We start from the raw sequence: 18,984 nt of genomic DNA on the forward strand, positions 1-18,984 counted from the left end.
CCAGGGGATCTTCCCGACCCAGGGATCAAACCTGCATTTCTTACATTTCCTGCATCAGCAAGAGGGTCCTTTACCATTAGCTCCACCTGGGAAACCCTTATTTAACCCAAGTCCTAAGAAATATTTAATGTATAACTTCATATATATAGTATTGAAGTAAACAAATTCTTTTTGAAATAAAAAACATATTTACACCTTCAGATACTTTACATTACAAACTAACACACATACACACACTGCTTTATAATGTTTTATCATTTATGCACCTAATATTTTTTATCATTTTAGTCTTTTTTAATTGAAGTATGATTGATTTACAGTATTGTGTTAATTTCTATGCAGCAGAGTGACTCAACTGTACACATATATACATTTTTCTTCATACTCTTTCCATTATAGTTTATCACAGGATATTGAATATCATTCACTTTGTGCACCGAATTTTTATGACAGTGTTACAGAGAGAAACCAAAAGATGAATGGGGTAAGACAAACAATTCAAAAATGAGGCAAAGGCACTGACGTTTTTATTTGGCAATCCAACTAGCAGCAACACTAAGAATATCTCTAACTTCCTTCCAGTATGGAAACTTCTGCCCTGCCTATCACTTCTTTTTTCACTATAATATTATAAAACAAATAAATTGCAGAACATATTTTATTTTAACCCAAAAGCTGAAACTATATAGGAATCAGAATGCTGAACAAAGTTTAATTTTAGACACAAAATACAAACAAGTTTGTTTTGAAAAAATACCTTTAAAAATATTTTAATGTAAACTGGGGAAAACTAGCATAGATAAGGGTCTGTTTTTCCATCTGTTCAAACAATGAAGTACACTGTAAACTGATGACATTTTAAACAGTGAAACAAATGATGCTATAGAAGATACATATTATGATATTCTCAAAAATGATACTTTATAAAATGAAAATCAGGACAACGCCTTTTGGCCTGTGATAATGGGGTCGCAAAGAGTCAGACCCAACTTAGTGACTGAACAATAGCAACAACAATCTTTAGAACAAGCACATGACCTGTACCCTACTCAGGACGCCCAGAACTTCAACTAACCCTCAGCTTCTGAAAAGCTATTAACATGAATATTTTTTAAAGGCTGGGATATGGGAACTACAATAGCAGCAGTTTAAAACAGAAGAATAGGAAATAAAGGGAGATATTACATTATTACAAATGTATTTATTAACTTCTATGGCAGATTTTATTTCTATGTAAAAACAAGGATGGTTACTTTTTTCAATGAACATTTATATGCATGAGTTAAAATTATATTAAAAGTTTCCGAGTAACTGAAATTAGCTGTAAAAAACTCTCTGAAGTGTAGACACACACGAGAGAATGATTTCCCTTCTGTGAAATACATCACGGAGTGTTCCCGCGGGTGATACATAACATTAGAGCGAAAACTGCTAACTTGAAATAAACCTAGCAGACTTAAATAGTACCAGTATCCTAGTCTGAGTCTGATTATCTAACACGACATTTAAACTTAAACTTTTAGTTACTCTTTCATGTATAGAATACAAGATTTCTCTTTTTTTTTTCCCGTCTCCTCAGTATTAATAGAAGAGAGAGAAAGGGTATTTAACATGAAAATAGAGGATAAATCCTGAGATTTCCCCCCAAATGTCTTCATGTCCCACAGTCACAGGCTCTGCTGCACAGTAAACAGTGGCACATCATCCTGGAAGGAACGGTTTCCGCCTCCTTGACTTCCAAGGCGAAAAGCACGACGTTGTCCAACGTGGCATTACAGTGTAAGTCTTTCTAATTCCATTTTTCCGTACATGGGCTCTGGTTCTCGTAATTCACGTGACACCCTTTGGCTGTGGTTGTCTGTTAAGTTTCCTGTTTTGGTCGAGTTGCAGCAAACCAAAACAAACAGCTCCCAGAAAAGGCTATGGTGACTACTTTGTTTTTCCCTTTTGGTATTTCCAGTTAAGTGCTTTCTCTTTCGAGGCAAAAAGCGCCATAGGCAAGGTGTGAGCAGGTCACAGAAGCTTCAGGGCTCCGAAGAACGTGCCGTCTCCGTCTCGGGATATCTTAGCATCCTCCCGGGGTATTGCCAGTTGGAGTTCATCTCCCTCCTCCAGCTTCGCGATGCCTGGAAAGGAACGATGGAGACAACTTGAAGCGTCGTGCAGGTAAAGACGAGCGGAGGGCAGAACATTAAAGACAACAACTCGGTTTTGGGAAAAAAAAGTTCACACAGGCCTTCATTTTTCACATTACACCGTGGGTTTCTAGGCCAGTTATTATTCTATTTGCCTAACAATTAAAAAACAATAGTAAAATAAATGAGCAGAAGGAGTTATAACAGACAAATGAATGTGTGGGGTTGGCCAACATGTTCACTTGGGTTTTTTGCAAGATGTTATGGAGAAACCCAAGGGAACTTTATGCCGGCCTAATATCACCTACTGTTGATAAAACAGGGAACCCAAATAACCAAACGTCTAACTATAAGAAAAAAAGTTCAGTAAATCACAGCACATCCCTAGATGGAATATTATAAAGTTAAAAGTGGCTTTGCTTCACTTGACACAAGAAATTTTAAAAAATAATGCTAAATATAAATAAAAAATATGCACACACACACACTGCATAGCCCTAAATGTACTTTCAAATGGGCATATAATGTGTGAATTATTAGAAAGTAAAAAGCAAAATACTACTTATTAACAAAACACATCTGCTAACAGAGTCTTTCTGTAGAGTCCAGACTATGGAGTTAGGAGTCATTCAGAGTGCTTTTTATAGTCCTTTATATTTTGTGTTTCCTTAAACAACCATAACCTGTCTTTATAATCAAAAGTAAGAAGCTAATTAGCTTCTCAGAACTGATTAATCTGCATGTGCCTAATTTACAATAAGATAGCCTGGGATTCAGGAATACAAAATGCAACTCAGGAACTACACTCCGTATATCAGGTCATTCTTGACCCCATTTTAAAAGAAAAATATGAGAGGTTTTCTTCTCTGCAAAGAGAAGGAACAAACAACATATTTATACAACTAAATTGTCAATACTTTCAACTAATAATTTTAAAAGCAGTTGCATTGTTTCATGAGCAAGCCATGAAAATATATTTACAGAAACACATCTACCTTAACCTCAATTCCACTGTCAAGCCCCAAACATCTGGGTTTCTTCCAACTATAGCCAGTGACTGTTTATTCACTGAACATTTCAGGTAGACCAGACACCTTCGCAGACACGTTGGGGCAGTGATCAGAATGACCAAAGAGTGTCTTCTAGGATCTTGTTTTTTGATAACAGACCAAGACAGACAGTAACAAACAGTAACAGAAGGACTTAGATATTATTAAGGGTGACGTGCACGCTTTCAGGATTCCCAAGCATTTGATGATTACATTAAGCAGTAAAAACAAAAAAAGACTGAAGTGATTTGTTGAATGATTAGTCATTATCACAGATATTCAAGATCATCTAATAATTTGACAAAGGCTATAGTTCACAAATCATTTGGTAACAGTAACTATCAAAGTCTTTTCAAAGTAGGTCCTGCTTAAAATTTCAACACCGAGTTACTGGCTATTTCAGTTCTTCCATATGGTAGCAATCGCTAATTTGTTAATGACATAATGAATAAGAATCCGTTTCATGTACAAGAGAGGTTCCTTGGTGTGATACTGGGCTCTTCAAATGGACCACTTTAATTTTTTTCAGATTATTATGGAAACACTTTATACACCAATGTGTAGCTTTTAATGATTTTAAACAAATTTGCTCTAGAACAGATAAAAACTGCAAATCTGAAATTTCCTAGAGAACACTTTTTGTAAATGATGTTAACACTGAAATATCTTTAAGGTCAAGTTATTTATTCTTAAAAAATAAGGCTAGGAAGTAACCTTGAGGAGCTGATGATCAGAAAAGTTTATAAAGGAGTGTGTTGTAAAGCTCTAAGTGCTAATTAATGTAAGTAAACAACAGGCAGAAGTTAGCTCACAATTTATAGATGTTTTGCAACAAGAAATACTGGTTACCACAGACTGCAGGAAAACAGTTCTCTATGAAAATTAGGGAATTCAAATCTAAGCAAACTTCCTCAATACCCCGTCAGAGCTATTTATGGCTGTGGGTCGAGGATGACAAGCATCTCCATTATTATCCTTTCTCTCTTGATTCCTTGTGCGATTGTCAGTAAGTGCCTTTGGAATATTCAGCTTCAGATCACACAGCCAACCCCCACACTGTTCTACACTGTCATTCATGCTGTCTGGAAAGGAAGACATTCCTTGGGGTCATGAGTGGAGTTGTCAAAACCACCAGAGAGAAATAAATGTGTTTAAGGCAACTTTTTTTTCAAGTACTGGTCTTGATTAGTTTGAAATTACCCCCAAATAAAATGAAGGCTTTGATGGCAATTCATTTGGCTGAGATGGTTGGATGGCATCACTGACTCAATGGACGTGAGTCTGAGCAAACTCTGGGAGATTAGTGAAGGAGAGGGGAGCCCGGCATGCTGCAGCCCATGGGCTCCAAAGAGTCACACACGACTTAGCGGCTGAACAACAGCAATAACTGGAGGCAGTCACGGCCCAAACAGACCTGAAAGGAAGACAGCCTGCACGGCCCCTTTCCTCTCCAGTCTCTGGCTCGGAGTTGAAAGGCAGGCTCACTCCTAGCCTTTCGCATCCCAGCCGTATCCATCTGGTGGCCACTGACCCCAGAAGAGAAACGGTGCCTCTGGACCTGACATTCAAAACTGGCCAAAGGGCATTTCTTCCACAGGAGGGAGGCGAAGAAGCGGGTGAGATTCCGTGACTGCCACTCGGGTCAGACTGGCTGATTTAAACCAAGTTCTGGAGCTGATCAGCTGTGCAGCCCCAGAGAGTGTGCGCGGCCTCTCTGAGTCTCAGTCCCCACCCCCATTTCTTAGGGAGGATTAAAGCAGGGAGCATGGATGGATGTGCCTGGCACAGGACACCATTCTCTTATGATGCAAGCACTCTTATCACAGCTCCACGACCATCCTAGAGGGGATCACTGAGAAGCTACTGCCCTTTCTAAACGTATATAAAAATGATAAACTTACTAGTTAGCTAATAATTAAAATCTAAAGTAATGATTGCATCTGTCTCTATCAAAACAGACTAACTTATCATTCGAGATCATAAAAACCACACAGTATACCGAGGAATGTCTTTCTGTCTATGTATATAGAAATACTATTTACCAGCTGAGTAACAGGAATTATTGGGTAGTGTTTCAGGCATGTTTTGAATACATCGAAACAAAGTCACCAGACTCAGTTCGTCCCCAAAGACATGGACTTTTTTCCTCTGTATTAGGTGTCCCATGGCAAAGGTGTTATCGGTGTATAAAACCTGAGGAACAAACCAAAGAACTTTGTCAGAAGTCAGCACGAAACGGGGGCATCAGACAGTGGCGGTAGATTCAGGGTCGAACCTACCTGACCATAGATGAAGAAGTAGCCTGTCTCTTTGACCAAAATTTTATTCTCTTTTTCTTCTAGGGCTCTTCCTCTTTTAAAGCTGAGAAGCCAAGGAACAAAGGTGTACGCTCCTACAATGAAGAGAACGGTTTTTAAGGGAAACCCCCGCCCCGAGGAACGCAGTTTTTCCCCTCCACTTGAAACAAAGCAGGACTCCATGACCCTTGCCCCCCGACCATGTCCCCTGCCTGCCTTTTTCCTGTGGAAAACTTTCGTCAAAGAATAAGTTTAATCAGAGCACTGAGAAATGCTGCAACAAAGAACAGTCTAAGGAGACTAAACAATATAGTCATTAGGCATCACCAAGGACCTTCAGCTCTTTCTCAAGGGGTGTAGATCATATTCTGAGCCACACCCTGTGAGCTGTCTTATAGATACTCAAACACCAGGTGGAGGAGTTAATGATGGCCAGATCGTACCAGGACACGAGCTGCCCCAGTTCCGAGAATTGACCACAAAGAAATGGAACAAGTGCTGCAGGGACTGAAGACTAACTGTACCTGAAACAACCGAGATGGCGCCGGCCAGACCATGATGGCCACTCTGGGGACGACTGTGCTGTTTCTGCATGGAGCTCCCCCAGCCCGACTCTGTCTGTAAGAGCTCTCACCCCCTGTTTGTCGGCGGGGGAATGGGAGGGGGAGTTGGCCTTTGGACAGATGTCCACCACTCTCCCCCACAAGCTGCCAGCATCGAAATAAGGCAAACCTGCTTTCCACCAGCTGGCCTCGTTTTTGGCTTTTGAGCAGCTGGACCCGACACACATACCTTTTGATAACATGCTTAGTTACTAACCTAAGTCTGAAACTTAGAGGAGAATTTCAACTCTTTAAAAATGACCATCCTCCAGCAGCTTCTCAGCATCATTTACATACTCACCCAGGCCAGCTATCAGATACAGGAACTTGAAAGCAAGCGCTTCATATGTCATGTCTGGGGTTTTGATTCCTTCTGTATTTCAGCAACTTTCATAATATGTCTAGTCTGGATGGGAGAGTTTGAGGCCAAAGAAAGGTCTCTGAATAACACACCGATAGAGATTTTCAATTTCTCTTTGAATCTGTTGGGGAGGAGAAAAATTTTCCTCTACCCTTCCTTGTGGGGGGGTGGCAGAAAGGAGAGAGGAGGCAGCAGGGAGGGGCCCCTACAGCTCACCCCTCCTCGCCTCAGTTCCCACACAGGGGGCAGCCTGATCCCCCCAACTTTCTGTTCCCAAAGATGGTCTCCTAGAAACCACTTCCCTTGGTGAAAACCCTCTGGAGCCTTGGGTAACGACAGTCCGCCAATAATCTCCCCAGTTACACACAATAGAGGTAACCTCATCATCGCCTGTTTTCATACGACATTATTTCGGGGAAAAGATTATAATGCCGTAGCTTTAAATTCTGTTTAGAGATCACGTGCCCACAGCATTCTTTAAGGTAGAGTTCTGAAAACACGAGGAAGAATTAATATCAGGGTTGTTCTTATTAAAAATTATAAATACAAGCTGATGACTGAAGGCAGCTATTTTCACATTTTATTTGACACTCTGAGCACAGAGGGCTTCTTGTTCCCCTTCAAAACCATACACATCTTAGATTCCAACTTTTCTGAGCTTGGGGACTGTTCATGTTTGGTTCCCTGCTGTTTCCTCAGGACCTTAAATGATACCTGACCCAAAACAAATGCAGCAAATATATATTTAAATAAATACTAATCATTGTACTATGCAATTAGTCACTAGCATTCCATGCTTTAAAAGCATCTTACTACCTGGTTACTGAATCTCTGGGAAATGAAACATTCTCCATCAGAGAGGTAATATGAACTCTTGATGTGAAACACATATTTCTAAGTCTGCACACTTATATTCTGATTAGACATATTTACTGACTACAAAATCTTTTTACAATATTTTACATCGATCCACTATTTCTCTACACCATACTTAAAAGTTAGCCAGTTCTTACAAATCTGTTATATTGTCAGAAGAGAAAGAAAAACAAGTCCTTATTAGGCTTATATTCTTATTTTCTCTTTTATTTTTGGCACTTCATCTTATCTTGCTGGAAATATTCTTGTTTTTATGTACTGTGTACATCTGTCCCCCAACCCTGCCCACATACATGAGAGCACGCGCGCACGCACACACACACACAGGGATTACATTCCATCCAGGTGGCACGAGTGGTAAAGAATCCACCTGCCAATGCAGGAGACACGAGAGATGTGGGTTTGATCACTGGGTTGGGAAGATCCCTTGGTGTAGGGAATGGCACCCCACTCCAGTATTCTTGATTGTAAAATTCCATGGACAGGGGAGCCTGGTAGGTTACAGTCCATGGGGCTATAAAGAGTCAGACACAGCTGAGCGCATATAGATCCATGCTGCTGACACTGAGGCCAAGGCAACGACTATCCCGTAGTGACAGCCAGAAACCCAGTGGCCAAGAATGGAGCCAGGCACCCAGTACGCACTCCATCAATTTGTGCTGCTAAGTGAATTTTAAATTTAAGAAAATACACTGAAAAAATCAATTAAAAAGTAAAGTAATTATAAACTTAAACATACATGTTTCTACATATTAAAAATTACTTAGTTTTTTTGCATGCTATTTAGACCGTGGATAGGTAAACGCTAACAAGAAAACATGCACTAAATGCCTATAGAAAGCTTCTCTAAGCTAGTATGAATCACTTCTTACAATAGCTACCTAAGAGTGTGGAAAGGAAAGATTTCAACGACCCCAGATTCTTGCACCTCCTCCTCGTACATAGAGAAGCACTAAAATCTTTGAATTGAGATGTCTGTTCTTTGTTTCTTTGTGATTAGCAGTAATCTTTTGTTATTCCAGAAAAAAACCAAATTACATAAGTCCAGGCTTCTCCCTTACTTTGAAATAGCTTCTCAGAGCTGTACGAGAGGCTGCTTCCTGGGCTAGAGTCCCCAGTAAGACACTGAATAAACTCAACGCACAGTTCTTGTGCGGTGGGGTTTCATTTCAGTGAAGGCAAATACTAGGAGCACGAATGCTTAATTTTGTTTTCAACAGCTAAAATACTAACATATTTTGGTGTATAAAGTGTGAACTTCCCAGCTCCACTCAGCTTTAAATATTTGATGTATTTAAATGTCTTTGAAAACTTAACAAATTACTGTGTACATTAACATGTGAAATTAAAATGACAGTATTCAAAAATATAAAAATAATTCACATGTATTTCTGAAAATGCCTGCTTTTAAGAGAGTAGATCTTTCCTGTTCTGATATATGTGAAAGACTTGTAGATAAATTTTAGAACAATACATTTTTATAGGAAAATCAGATCTACTTTGCTAATATTTGTTTTTTATTCTATTTGATGAATAGGAAACGTCCTCCCAATTATTTATACTTCCAGTGTTACTCCCTTAAATAATTGACCATAAATGCTCCAGAGAGCAGCTGTCAATCACAGCTATCACAATTGGCTACTTCTCTTGATTTTCTATTTTATTATCTTAAAATTCCTGGAAATGGTTTTAAAGGAGAAGATACTGATAATATCTTTGAAGACAGATGAAGTGAGCCAAGTCAAGGAACCGGGATTTACTTTTTACTTGGACACACATGCCTGGCAGTGAAATCCACAGACATATGGCTTTGTAGCTGAGGCAGGCCTAGGAAAATACGCAGAAACAAACCAGACAGGCAGAGCCACGCAGGCTGAGCCCCCAGACAGGCGACGGGAGGCCCCGCAGGGCTGGGTGCAGTGGAGAAGAATGGCTGCGTCTGTGTTTCAGAAGCGCCGCTGTGGAGCTCCCAGGTGAGGAAAGGGCAAAACTGGCGGCCAGGAAAGCAGCCGCGGTGAGAGATGGCGGCGGTTTGCACTAGGAGGGTGAAGTGGGAATGAGGAGAAACAGGTGAGTTCACATCACATCGATGACGAATCATCAACAAAGTTCTGAGAGTAATGCAGCGACTTCAAGGAAGCAGTCAAGAACGACACCCAGAATCCTGGCTTGAACGACTAAAGACACAGCACACCCTCCTGGAACAGGGAATCCAGGAAGAAGACCAGACACAGGGGACGGTCTAGAGTCCACGCTGAGGTCTCACCACGGTGCTCAGCAAGAGGCGTTCGGCAGACAGAGGCAGAAGCAGGCTTGGATCTCAGGAAAGTCTACGGGACTAAAGAGCCCCGCGGAGGCCATCACACATGGTCGTTAAGTGACAACACAGGAGGACTTAAGACTGCAGAGAATCAAGAATGAAGATAAGGGGACTGTGTCAGAGGTCTGAAAAACATCCACACTGAAGGAATGTTTTTTTAAGTTTAAAAAAGCAGTGGGTAAAAAAGCAAGGAACATGGTTGGAGAAACAAACCAAGAAAAGCACATGTTTTGAAAAGAAGGGAGGATTTCCCTGATGGTCCAGGGGTTAAGAATCCACCGGTCAGTGCAGGGGACACGGATTCGAGCCCTGGTCCAGGAAGATCCCACAGGCTGCGGGGCAACTAGGCCTGTGTGCCAAGACTATTGAGCCCGCACTCTGGACCCTGTGCTCAGAAACGAGAGAAGCAGCCGCCATGAAAAGGCCGCACACTGCAACGAGAGAGTAGACCCCTCTCGCCACAACTAGAGAAAGCCCGCACGCAGCGGTGAAGACGCAGCGCAGCCAAAACCAACAATCAGCCATAAAATCTTTTCAGTAAAACGAGGGACTTATCAACTGTCAAATTCTACTGTGAGATTAAACCTCATCACGGCCTCTATGAAATCATTATGCTGAAAAACCGAAAGAGACTTCCGCTATCAACCTGACCGTGGGAATCACCTCTCTCCTTTTTCACCTCCCGTAAGCCCTGTGCAAGGAACAGACTGATGTCTGTTGTCTGATATAGAGTGATGTCTATATCCTCCAAAATAACTCCAAGGGAGGCTGGAAGCAACCGAGGTCACACCGAAGCTGAGCATAAAAGTCAAGAGAAGAAGCCAAGGAAATGGTCAAGGGCCGGAAGGCAGCAAGGGTCACAAAGAGTCAGCAAAAACTCAACTCACAGAAGGTGATGAGTCTCTCACATACATGCAGGAATCTACGACCCTGCAATCCCACTGCTGGGCATACACACCGAGGAAACCAGAATTGAACAAGACACATGTACTCCAATGTTCATCGCAGCACTGTTTATAATAGCCAGGACCTGGAAGCAACCTAGATGTCCATCTGCAGATGAATGGATAAGAAAGCTGTGGTACATATACACAATGGAGTATTACTCAGCAATTAAGAAGAATACATTTGAATCAGTTCTAATGAGGTGGATGAAACTGGAGCCTATTATACAGAGTGAAGTAAGCCAGAAAGAAAAACACCAATACGATATACTAACGCATATATATGGAATTTAGAAAGATGATAACGATAACCCTGTATACGAGACAGCAAAAGAGACACAGATGTATAGAACAATCTTTTGGACTCTGTGGGAGAGGGCGAGGGTGGGATGATTTGGGAGAATGGCATTGAAACATGTATATTATCATATGTGAAACGAATCACCAGTCCAGGTTTGATGCATGATATAGGATGCTCGTGGCTGGTGCACTGGGATGACCCAGAGGGATGGGATGGGGAGGGAGGTGGGAGGGGGGTTCAAGATGGAGAACACATGTACACTCGGGGCAGACTCATGTCAGTGTATGGCAAAACCGATACAATAATGTAAAGTAATAATAATTAAAAAATACAGTGTCAGCTGTATCCACTAAGTCAGTGTCAGCTGTCAGCTAAGAGGATTCGGGAAATTAGGAGGCAAAAAAGTCCACTTAGATGAATATAAAAGCTTTGGAAGGGAAAAATAGACTCTGCACAAAGCAAAATGAGAGGGAAATAAAGAAAGCATTAAGAATTTGAGAAAAGTTGTAGAACTACAGGGAATAAAAAAAAACACAGGTAAAGAATTAACAGCACAGGAACTTCTCTGGTGGTCCAGTGGCTAAGATCATGGTCCCGATGCAGGGGGCCCAGGTTTAATCCCCAGTCAGGGAACTGGATCCCGCATGCCACAGCTAAGAGCCCGAAGGCTGCAATGAAGACAGAAGGCCCCACATGCCGCCGTTAAGACCCGGCACAGCCAAAAAATAATTACCAGCGTATACATAATTAGAACCCAGAGAGACATAACTAAAACAAGAAAAATTCAAGCAGAGCAACCACTTGGCGCGATTGCAGTCTTCAAAGGCCCATTATGTGTCAGGGAAAGTTGATTCAGAGGAGTGTCATTAATTTCTTATTACAGCTGTAACAAATTACCACACACAGTGGCTTAAAACAGCACACATTTATCATCTCCCATTTCAAACATCAGAAGACTCACTGGGCAGAAGTCAAACTGCTGGCAGGTCTGTGTTCCTTCTGAATGCTGGAACTTCCAGCCCTTGGCTCCCCCAGCTTCTACAGTTGGCCTGCTTTCCTGGGCTTGTGGCACCCCCCGTCCTCACAGGCAGCCGTCTTATCACTCTGAATTCTGCTCTCACTGCCACCTCCCATCCTCTGACCCCGAACCCCTAACCCCCTCGAGACGGGCCTCTGTGATTATACTGGGGCCACCCGAGTCTAGAGCATGGGGTTGGTGGAGGTCTGGGAGATTAGATGGGGATGTCTGTGTGCTGTGCTCAGTCGTGTCCGACTCTTTGTGACCCCAGGGACTGTAGCCCGCCAGGCTTCTCCGTCGGTGAGATTTCCCAGGCAAGAATATTGGAGTGGGTAGCCATTCCTTTCTCCGGCGTCTTCCTGACCCAGGGATTGAACCTGGGTCTCCTGCATTGACAGGTGGATTCTTTACTACTAGTGCCACCTGGAAACACCCAAGTCATCCAGGATAATACGCCCAAATTCCTTATTTTAATCATATTTTCAAAGTCCCTTTTGCCAGATAAAGTATTAAACTTACAGGTTTCAGGGATTATGGTGTGGACACATTTGAGGAAATGTGTTTCTAACTACCATAATACTTGATGTTGAATATAAACCAAAATAAGTATTGCATTTTTAAGGTAAATAATTCTTTGAGCAACCAGGTAACGTGTGTGTTACGTGGCTTTGCTTCAGTCATGTCCAACTCTTTGCAACCCTATGGACTGTAACCCACCAGGCTCCTCTGTCTATGGGATTCTCCATGCTAGAATACTGGAGTGGGTTGCCATGCCCTCCTTCAGGGGATCTTCCCCACCCAGGGATCCAACCCGCGTTTCTTGCGTCTCCTGCAATGGCAGGCAGGTTCTTCACCACTAGCACCACCTGGGAAGCCCCAGCGAAGCAGTATCTTGAGACAAATGACAAAGAGAAAACACAACATAGCAAGATTTCTAGGATGCAGTCAAGCAGTACTGCAGAAACGGCCACACACACGAACATTTATTTACACGCTCGAGATTTACTGGAGGCACAATGCATCACATGGCAAAGGGTCCAGATAAGCCCCGGGACCCTCCAGGGAGGGTCAGCGTGGAGCGGCCACCGTACCAGGAAGACCACAGCTCTGTGAAGTGCAGGCTCACAGGGGAGGGGCAGCCGCATCCTTTAGGGTGACGAACAGCATTGTTGGTTTTGGCCAAATGTGGAAAACTAGAATTTTCCAAGTTATAATTTTTCATTGGTCTTTTGAATCTTCTTCTGGCTCTGTTTGAATTCTTAGGAGACAATTTGTTACCTAATAAAAGTTGCAAACATTGGACTTCGGAAAATGTCAAACAATAAGCAATAACAGCATGTCAAGTATTTTAGTATTGATGTTACATTTAAGATAAAGTCACAGTGAAAAATACAGATGCAAGATAGATTTTACTTGTTCATTTGCTTGTTTTCTGTCTTCCCCTTATAGAAGGTGAATTCTGTGAAAATGAGGACTCACATATGCATTATTCACTGCTAAACCCCAGTGCCCACACCGTAACTGGAAATTGTATGTTTTTAACCAGTACAAGTAAAATATAAAGTAATAATTTCACACCGAAGGTTTATCACAAAAATGTTATTTATTTGTACATATTATATACTTATTGATAAATAATTAATATAAATGTTTATATGTTCAGTTTTATCTTCATCCTATTAAAATATTCTATGACCTAATATGACAGGGGAATGAATATTTCTGAAGACGATCTTGAGGCATGACAAAAGCCAAAATCATTTCTAAATAAAAAGTTGACTTTGATTTAGTATTAATTTTGCTTTATCACATGCTAATTATTTAAAATTTTTAGTATTAGTGTCCTAAAGGTAATTCTCTTTGTTAGGTTATTATAGGAGCCTAAATATTTACTCCCCAGTTATTTTAAATGAATTTATTATCTTAAATCTGATTATAAGAAGTTTTGAGGCAGATCATTGATTTGAGATGGAGTTCAAATACAATTTTGGAGCATGAAATGTACAAGTAATTGGACTGAACTGAATTCTAAGTGGAAAGGTTCCTGTAAACGCTTGATTACCTTTTCGTATAGTAGGCGTGTCACTGTCTGCAATCAACTGCAAGCAGTCTTGAGTGACTGAAAAGCAAAAATATATCATTTTAGTTACATGAATAGAAATAGTAAGGGAACAGATGACCAAGAATACAAAGCTACAAACCCACTCTCCCAACGCGCCCTGACCAACGGCATCAATACTTTCTCACTGCCTACATGCTGTCCTTAAAGTCACTGTAGGAGACATGCCCACAGATTTCAGTATAACTTGTCCTTTAAATGCAATGTGTATATACTCGAAATTCAAGTTTTAGAAAAACTCTATGCTATTGAAATATAGTACTTCACTTTTTCATTATTTTGACAAGTGAAGTCATGTCCGACTCTTTGTGACCCCATGGACTGTAGCCCACCAGGCTCCTCCATCCATGGAATTTTCTAGGCAAGAGTACTGGAGTGGGTTGCCACTTCCTTCTCCAGGGGATCTTCCCAACCCAGGGATCGAACCTGGGTCTTCCGCATTGCAGGCAGACGCTTTATCCTCTGAGCCACCAGGTAATACCATCTAAACAGTTTAGCTGAACTTATTCTAAAACATATACCTGTATAGAAAGAAAGTTTAGCTACTGTCATTTGTTCTCCAATTCTCTCAAATATACAAGCCAAATGATCAGATTACTCTAAAATGATTTTCTACTTTTTTAAAAAATCTAACATTAAATCGTAACTCACTAGTACTGAAAATACCACTATTAACATTACTGAAAATAAAAATAATTGCTACATTTATTGAGCTAGTATAAATCCAGGCAACTTCACAAAAATCCTAAGAATTACATACTGGAAGTTACATCTTGGAAAGTGTAAACAACTTGTCCAGTCTCCAGGGATAGACAGTGGCAAGGCCTGAATTTAATCATGCCTGTTTCACTCTGGAGCCAAAGTCAGGCTTTTGGTAAAATGTTTGGGACTAGAAAGAGAAGGAGAGCTACGACATCTTTTTAAGATAAAACAGATTTCCCTAGGCAGCTGCGTCACCAGTAAAGCATCTGGGACATATCCGCTCACATCTATTCACATTGCACATTGCATACAGAATAGTCCACAGAGCACGCCAAAGAATATGCGGCATGAAACTCGCTCAGTCGTGTCCGACTCTTTGTGACCCCATGGACTATACATCCACGGAATTCTCCAGGCCAGAATACTGGAGTGGGGAGCCTTTCCCTTCTCCAGGGTATCTTCCCAACCCAGGGATTGAACCTAGGTCTCCCACATTTCAGGCAGATTCTTTACCAGATGAGCCACAAGGGAAGCCCAAGAATACTGGCGTGGGTCGCCTATCCCTTCTCCAGTGGATCTTCCCGACCCAGGAATTAAAGCGGGGTCTCCTGCATTGCAGGCGATTCTTTACCAACTGAGCTATCAGTGAAGCCCCAAAGAATATATAACTATTCTTTTAAATGAAGACAGTGCCTTCAGATTAAAAGCAAAATAGGTACTCTGTCTGTAGGAAAAGAAAGCACAGCAGTATCTATGAAAAACATGGAATATGGGGCTAAGTGTGCCTATTTTAAATTAAAAAAAATTAGTTTAGATTATTCTATACCATGCATCTTACTCGGAGTTGAAGTAACGTTTTATTTTATTTTTCTTTTCTTTTTTTTTTTTTTTGAACAGAGGAAAATTTATGCGTCGAACCTGGACTGGTCACTTATGATAATATACATGCTACAATTCCATTCTCTCCAATCATTCCACCTTCACCCTCTCCCACAGAGTCCCAAAGACTGTTCTAAATGCCTATGTCTCTTTTGCAGTCTCTTATACAGGGTTCAGGTTACCATTTTTCTAAATTCCATATATATGCTGAAGTAACGTTTTAAAAACATGCTTCACAATGGATACATTTTAAGAGCTTATTAACACAGTGGAGAATCCCCACTGCAGATCATTAGCAGAAACCATGGACTAACAGATGTAATAATTATTTGATATTCTGAAGCTATGCAAATGCACAGGCCTAAAAAGAACGCTGTTAAAGGCAGTGATCACATAAGAAAATCTGCTAGCAAACTTTCTCTGGTATTTAAAAGTGGAACTGTATCGTTGAAAACTGCAATCCTTTTTAACCATGAGATATTTCTAATACATTTTTATGTTAATCTGATGCTTTGGATAGGAGCAGAACATTTTGGCTATCTTGTGGCTCTTTTTTTTTTTTTTTCCTTTTTATTGGAGTGTAGTTGATTTACAATGTTCTGTTAGTTTCAGGTGTATAGCAAAGTGAGTCAGTGACACTCATGCTTCCCTGGCGGCTCAGATGATAAAGAATCAGAGAGCGTCAATTCCTAGGCAGGTTGACAAGAAGTCAGGGGTCCCCGAGGAGGAGACAGGGGTCTGGAATTCTCAAGGAGGACGAAAGGACAGACTTTTTTTCCCTCTACATTTCTTAGTCTTAGTCACATAAAACATTTTTTTTTTCTTTAAGCCCGGAACTGATGATTACACAACTCAGTTTAAACTCTGTACTAGGGATTATATAACAACAGTGTATCCTGGTTGAGGACAGTGTCTGCTTCCTGAAAACCTTCTGACTAATCCTGATATTTTAGAATGTACATTATGGGACAGGGTCTGGTAGGATCTTTCTATTGTTAAGTTCTAATCCTGTTATCCTAAAATATAGATTGTGGGTCTGGTAAAATTTCTACAACTTTGAGACATTCTTTTGATTTATTATAATAACTAATTTAAGAAGAATACCGCTCCCGTGTTAACACCAGGGAGGGGGCGCTCTGCACCCCACTTCCGATGTCTGTGTCAGAAGCTTTCTCTCTCCGTTTTTATACTTTAATAAAACTCTGCTATACAAAAGCGCTTGAGTGATCAAGCCTGGTACCTGGGCCCAAAGCCAAATCTTCTTCTTTGGAGATCACGAATCCAACATTGTTCACCGTAAGCTACAAATCCGCCTGCAATGCTGGAGACCTGGGTTCAATCCCTGGGTCAGGAAGATCCTCTGGAGGACGGCATGGCAATCCACTCCAGGATTCTTGCCTGGAAATCCCATGGACAGAGAAGCCTGGCAGGCTGCAGTCCATGGAGTCGCACAGAGTCAGATACGACTGAGCAATTAAAACTTCACTTTTCACTCTTTTAGATTCTTTTCCTATATAGGCCATTACAGGGTATCGAACAGAGTTCCCTGTGCTATACAGTGGTCCTTATTAGTCATCTATTTACATATGGAAGTGTTAACACTCAGTTGTATCCCAACTCTTGTGACCCCATGGACTGTAGTTCACAAGGCTCCTCTGTCCCTGAAAGTGTCCCAGGCAAGAATACTGGAGTGGTAGCCATTCCCTCCTCCCAGGGGAATCTTTCTGACCCAGAGACTGAATCCAGATCTCCTGCAGTGCAGGAGACTGTGTACTCTCTGAGCCACCAGAAAGAGAAAAGTGAAAGTGAAGTTTCTCAGTCGTGTCCGACTCTTTACGACCCCATGGACTGTAGCTCACCAGGCTCCTCTGTCCATGGAATTTTCCAGGCAAGAGTCCTGGAGTGGGTTGCCATTTCCTTCTCCAGGGGATCGTCCCGACCCACCAGGAAGCCCCTTATTTATATACAACAGTGTGTATATGTCAACCCCAAACTCCCAGTTTATCCTACCACATCCCCGCTCGAAAACCATAAGTTTGTTTTCTACGTTTGTGACTCAATTTCTGTTTTGTAAATAGGATCATTTGTGTCATTTTTTTAAAAAAGCTGCAAAATAATATCAGGAGTGTCTGTGCAGCAGGGAAATGTGACTCGTTACTGCCGTTACTACAGCAGACCCTCTGCAACAGCAAATATGGACACGCACCATAACAGGCAGACTAGCTGAGAACAAGGACAGCTTGAAGGAAAGGAACAACAGAACATTCAAAGCATCTCAAGCCTGAAAAGCACAGTGTCTAGAGTTGCCATATTACACCCACTTTTCTAACAAACACCTCTTAAGAAATGACTAAACACAAGGGACCACGGTAAGTTCCGTGAGGGATGCAGGCGCCAGCTGGAGCACACAAAATTCTAATTTTTCCTCCACACAGAAAAAGAAGAGGATGTTGACACAAGTCAGAGTCAAATTTCCAAATTCTCCATCTTTCCTTTGCCATGGACATGCGCACTGTAAAGATTTTGTGAGATGATGCTCCTGAAACATTTAGTAGCGTACCTGGGACAAAATAATTGCCAAGTCAGTCTTGGCTATTAGTAGGAGGAGCACGAGCATTATTATTCTCAATGGTATTGAACCAAATAAACGGAGAGCACAATGGAAGGATAGTGTGAGAGAAAGAAGGCCAAGGGAACAGATGAAGAGACCAAGGAAATACTAGAAAGACTACTTCAGGGCTTCCCTGGTGGCTCAGTGGTAAAGAATCCACCCGCTGACGCAGGAGTCGTGGGTTTGATCCCTGATCTGGGAAGATCCTACATGCCCCGGAGCAACTAAGCCCATGCACAGAAGCTACTGAGCCTGTGCTCCAGAGCCCAGTGACTGCAACTACTGGGCCCACGGGCCACAACTGAATCCCAAGCACCCTGGAGCGCACGCTTAACAGCCTCCACTGCAAGGAGAAGCCCACGCAGCACAAGGGGGCGTGGCCCCCACTCGCCGCAACTAGAGAAAAGCCCATTCAGCAATGAAGACCCAGCACAGCCACAAATAAATAAGTACCTTAACAAAAAAGAAACACTATTTCAATTAGCCCTCTCCTTGACCTTTTCCATAAAACGCCTGTAGTAGATTTACCTCCTCTATTCAGACCGAAAGGGGTTTACCTAATGAGTGATAAGCTGGAAACTACCAGACTAATATGAAATACCTGAACTTTAATCTCCAGAGCCCAACTAAAACTTGGCCACAGCCTACACATTGAAAGACAAAGGTCTAGGGGACTTCCCTGGAGAAGGCAATGGCACCCCACTCCAGTGCTCTTGCCTGGAAAATCCCACGGACAGAAGAGCCTGGTGGGCTGCAGTCCATGGGGTCAC

General features: G+C 41.7%; 1 protein-coding gene across 2 annotated transcripts in view; it reads right to left on the reverse strand.

Moving 5' to 3' along the window:
• Positions 1 to 508: 508 nt before the first annotated feature.
• TNFSF13B (TNF superfamily member 13b) overlaps positions 509 to 18,984 on the reverse strand; it is a 30,564-nt gene continuing 12,088 nt past the window's right edge. For both annotated transcript variants that reach the window (XM_055426695.2, XM_055426696.2), the window contains exons 3-6: positions 13,966 to 14,022; positions 5,464 to 5,576; positions 5,227 to 5,377; positions 509 to 2,126 (exon numbers count right to left, since the gene is read on the reverse strand). In XM_055426695.2, coding sequence (XP_055282670.1) covers positions 2,014 to 2,126; positions 5,227 to 5,377; positions 5,464 to 5,576; positions 13,966 to 14,022 — 434 coding nt within the window. In that variant the 3' untranslated portion in view covers positions 509 to 2,013. The remainder of the gene's footprint in view (positions 2,127 to 5,226; positions 5,378 to 5,463; positions 5,577 to 13,965; positions 14,023 to 18,984) is intronic.

Source organism: Moschus berezovskii, chromosome 13 (assembly GCF_049115385.1).
Source record: "Moschus berezovskii isolate FMDL1 chromosome 13, NW_MosBer_1.0, whole genome shotgun sequence".
NCBI classification, from domain to species: domain Eukaryota; kingdom Metazoa; phylum Chordata; class Mammalia; order Artiodactyla; family Moschidae; genus Moschus; species Moschus berezovskii.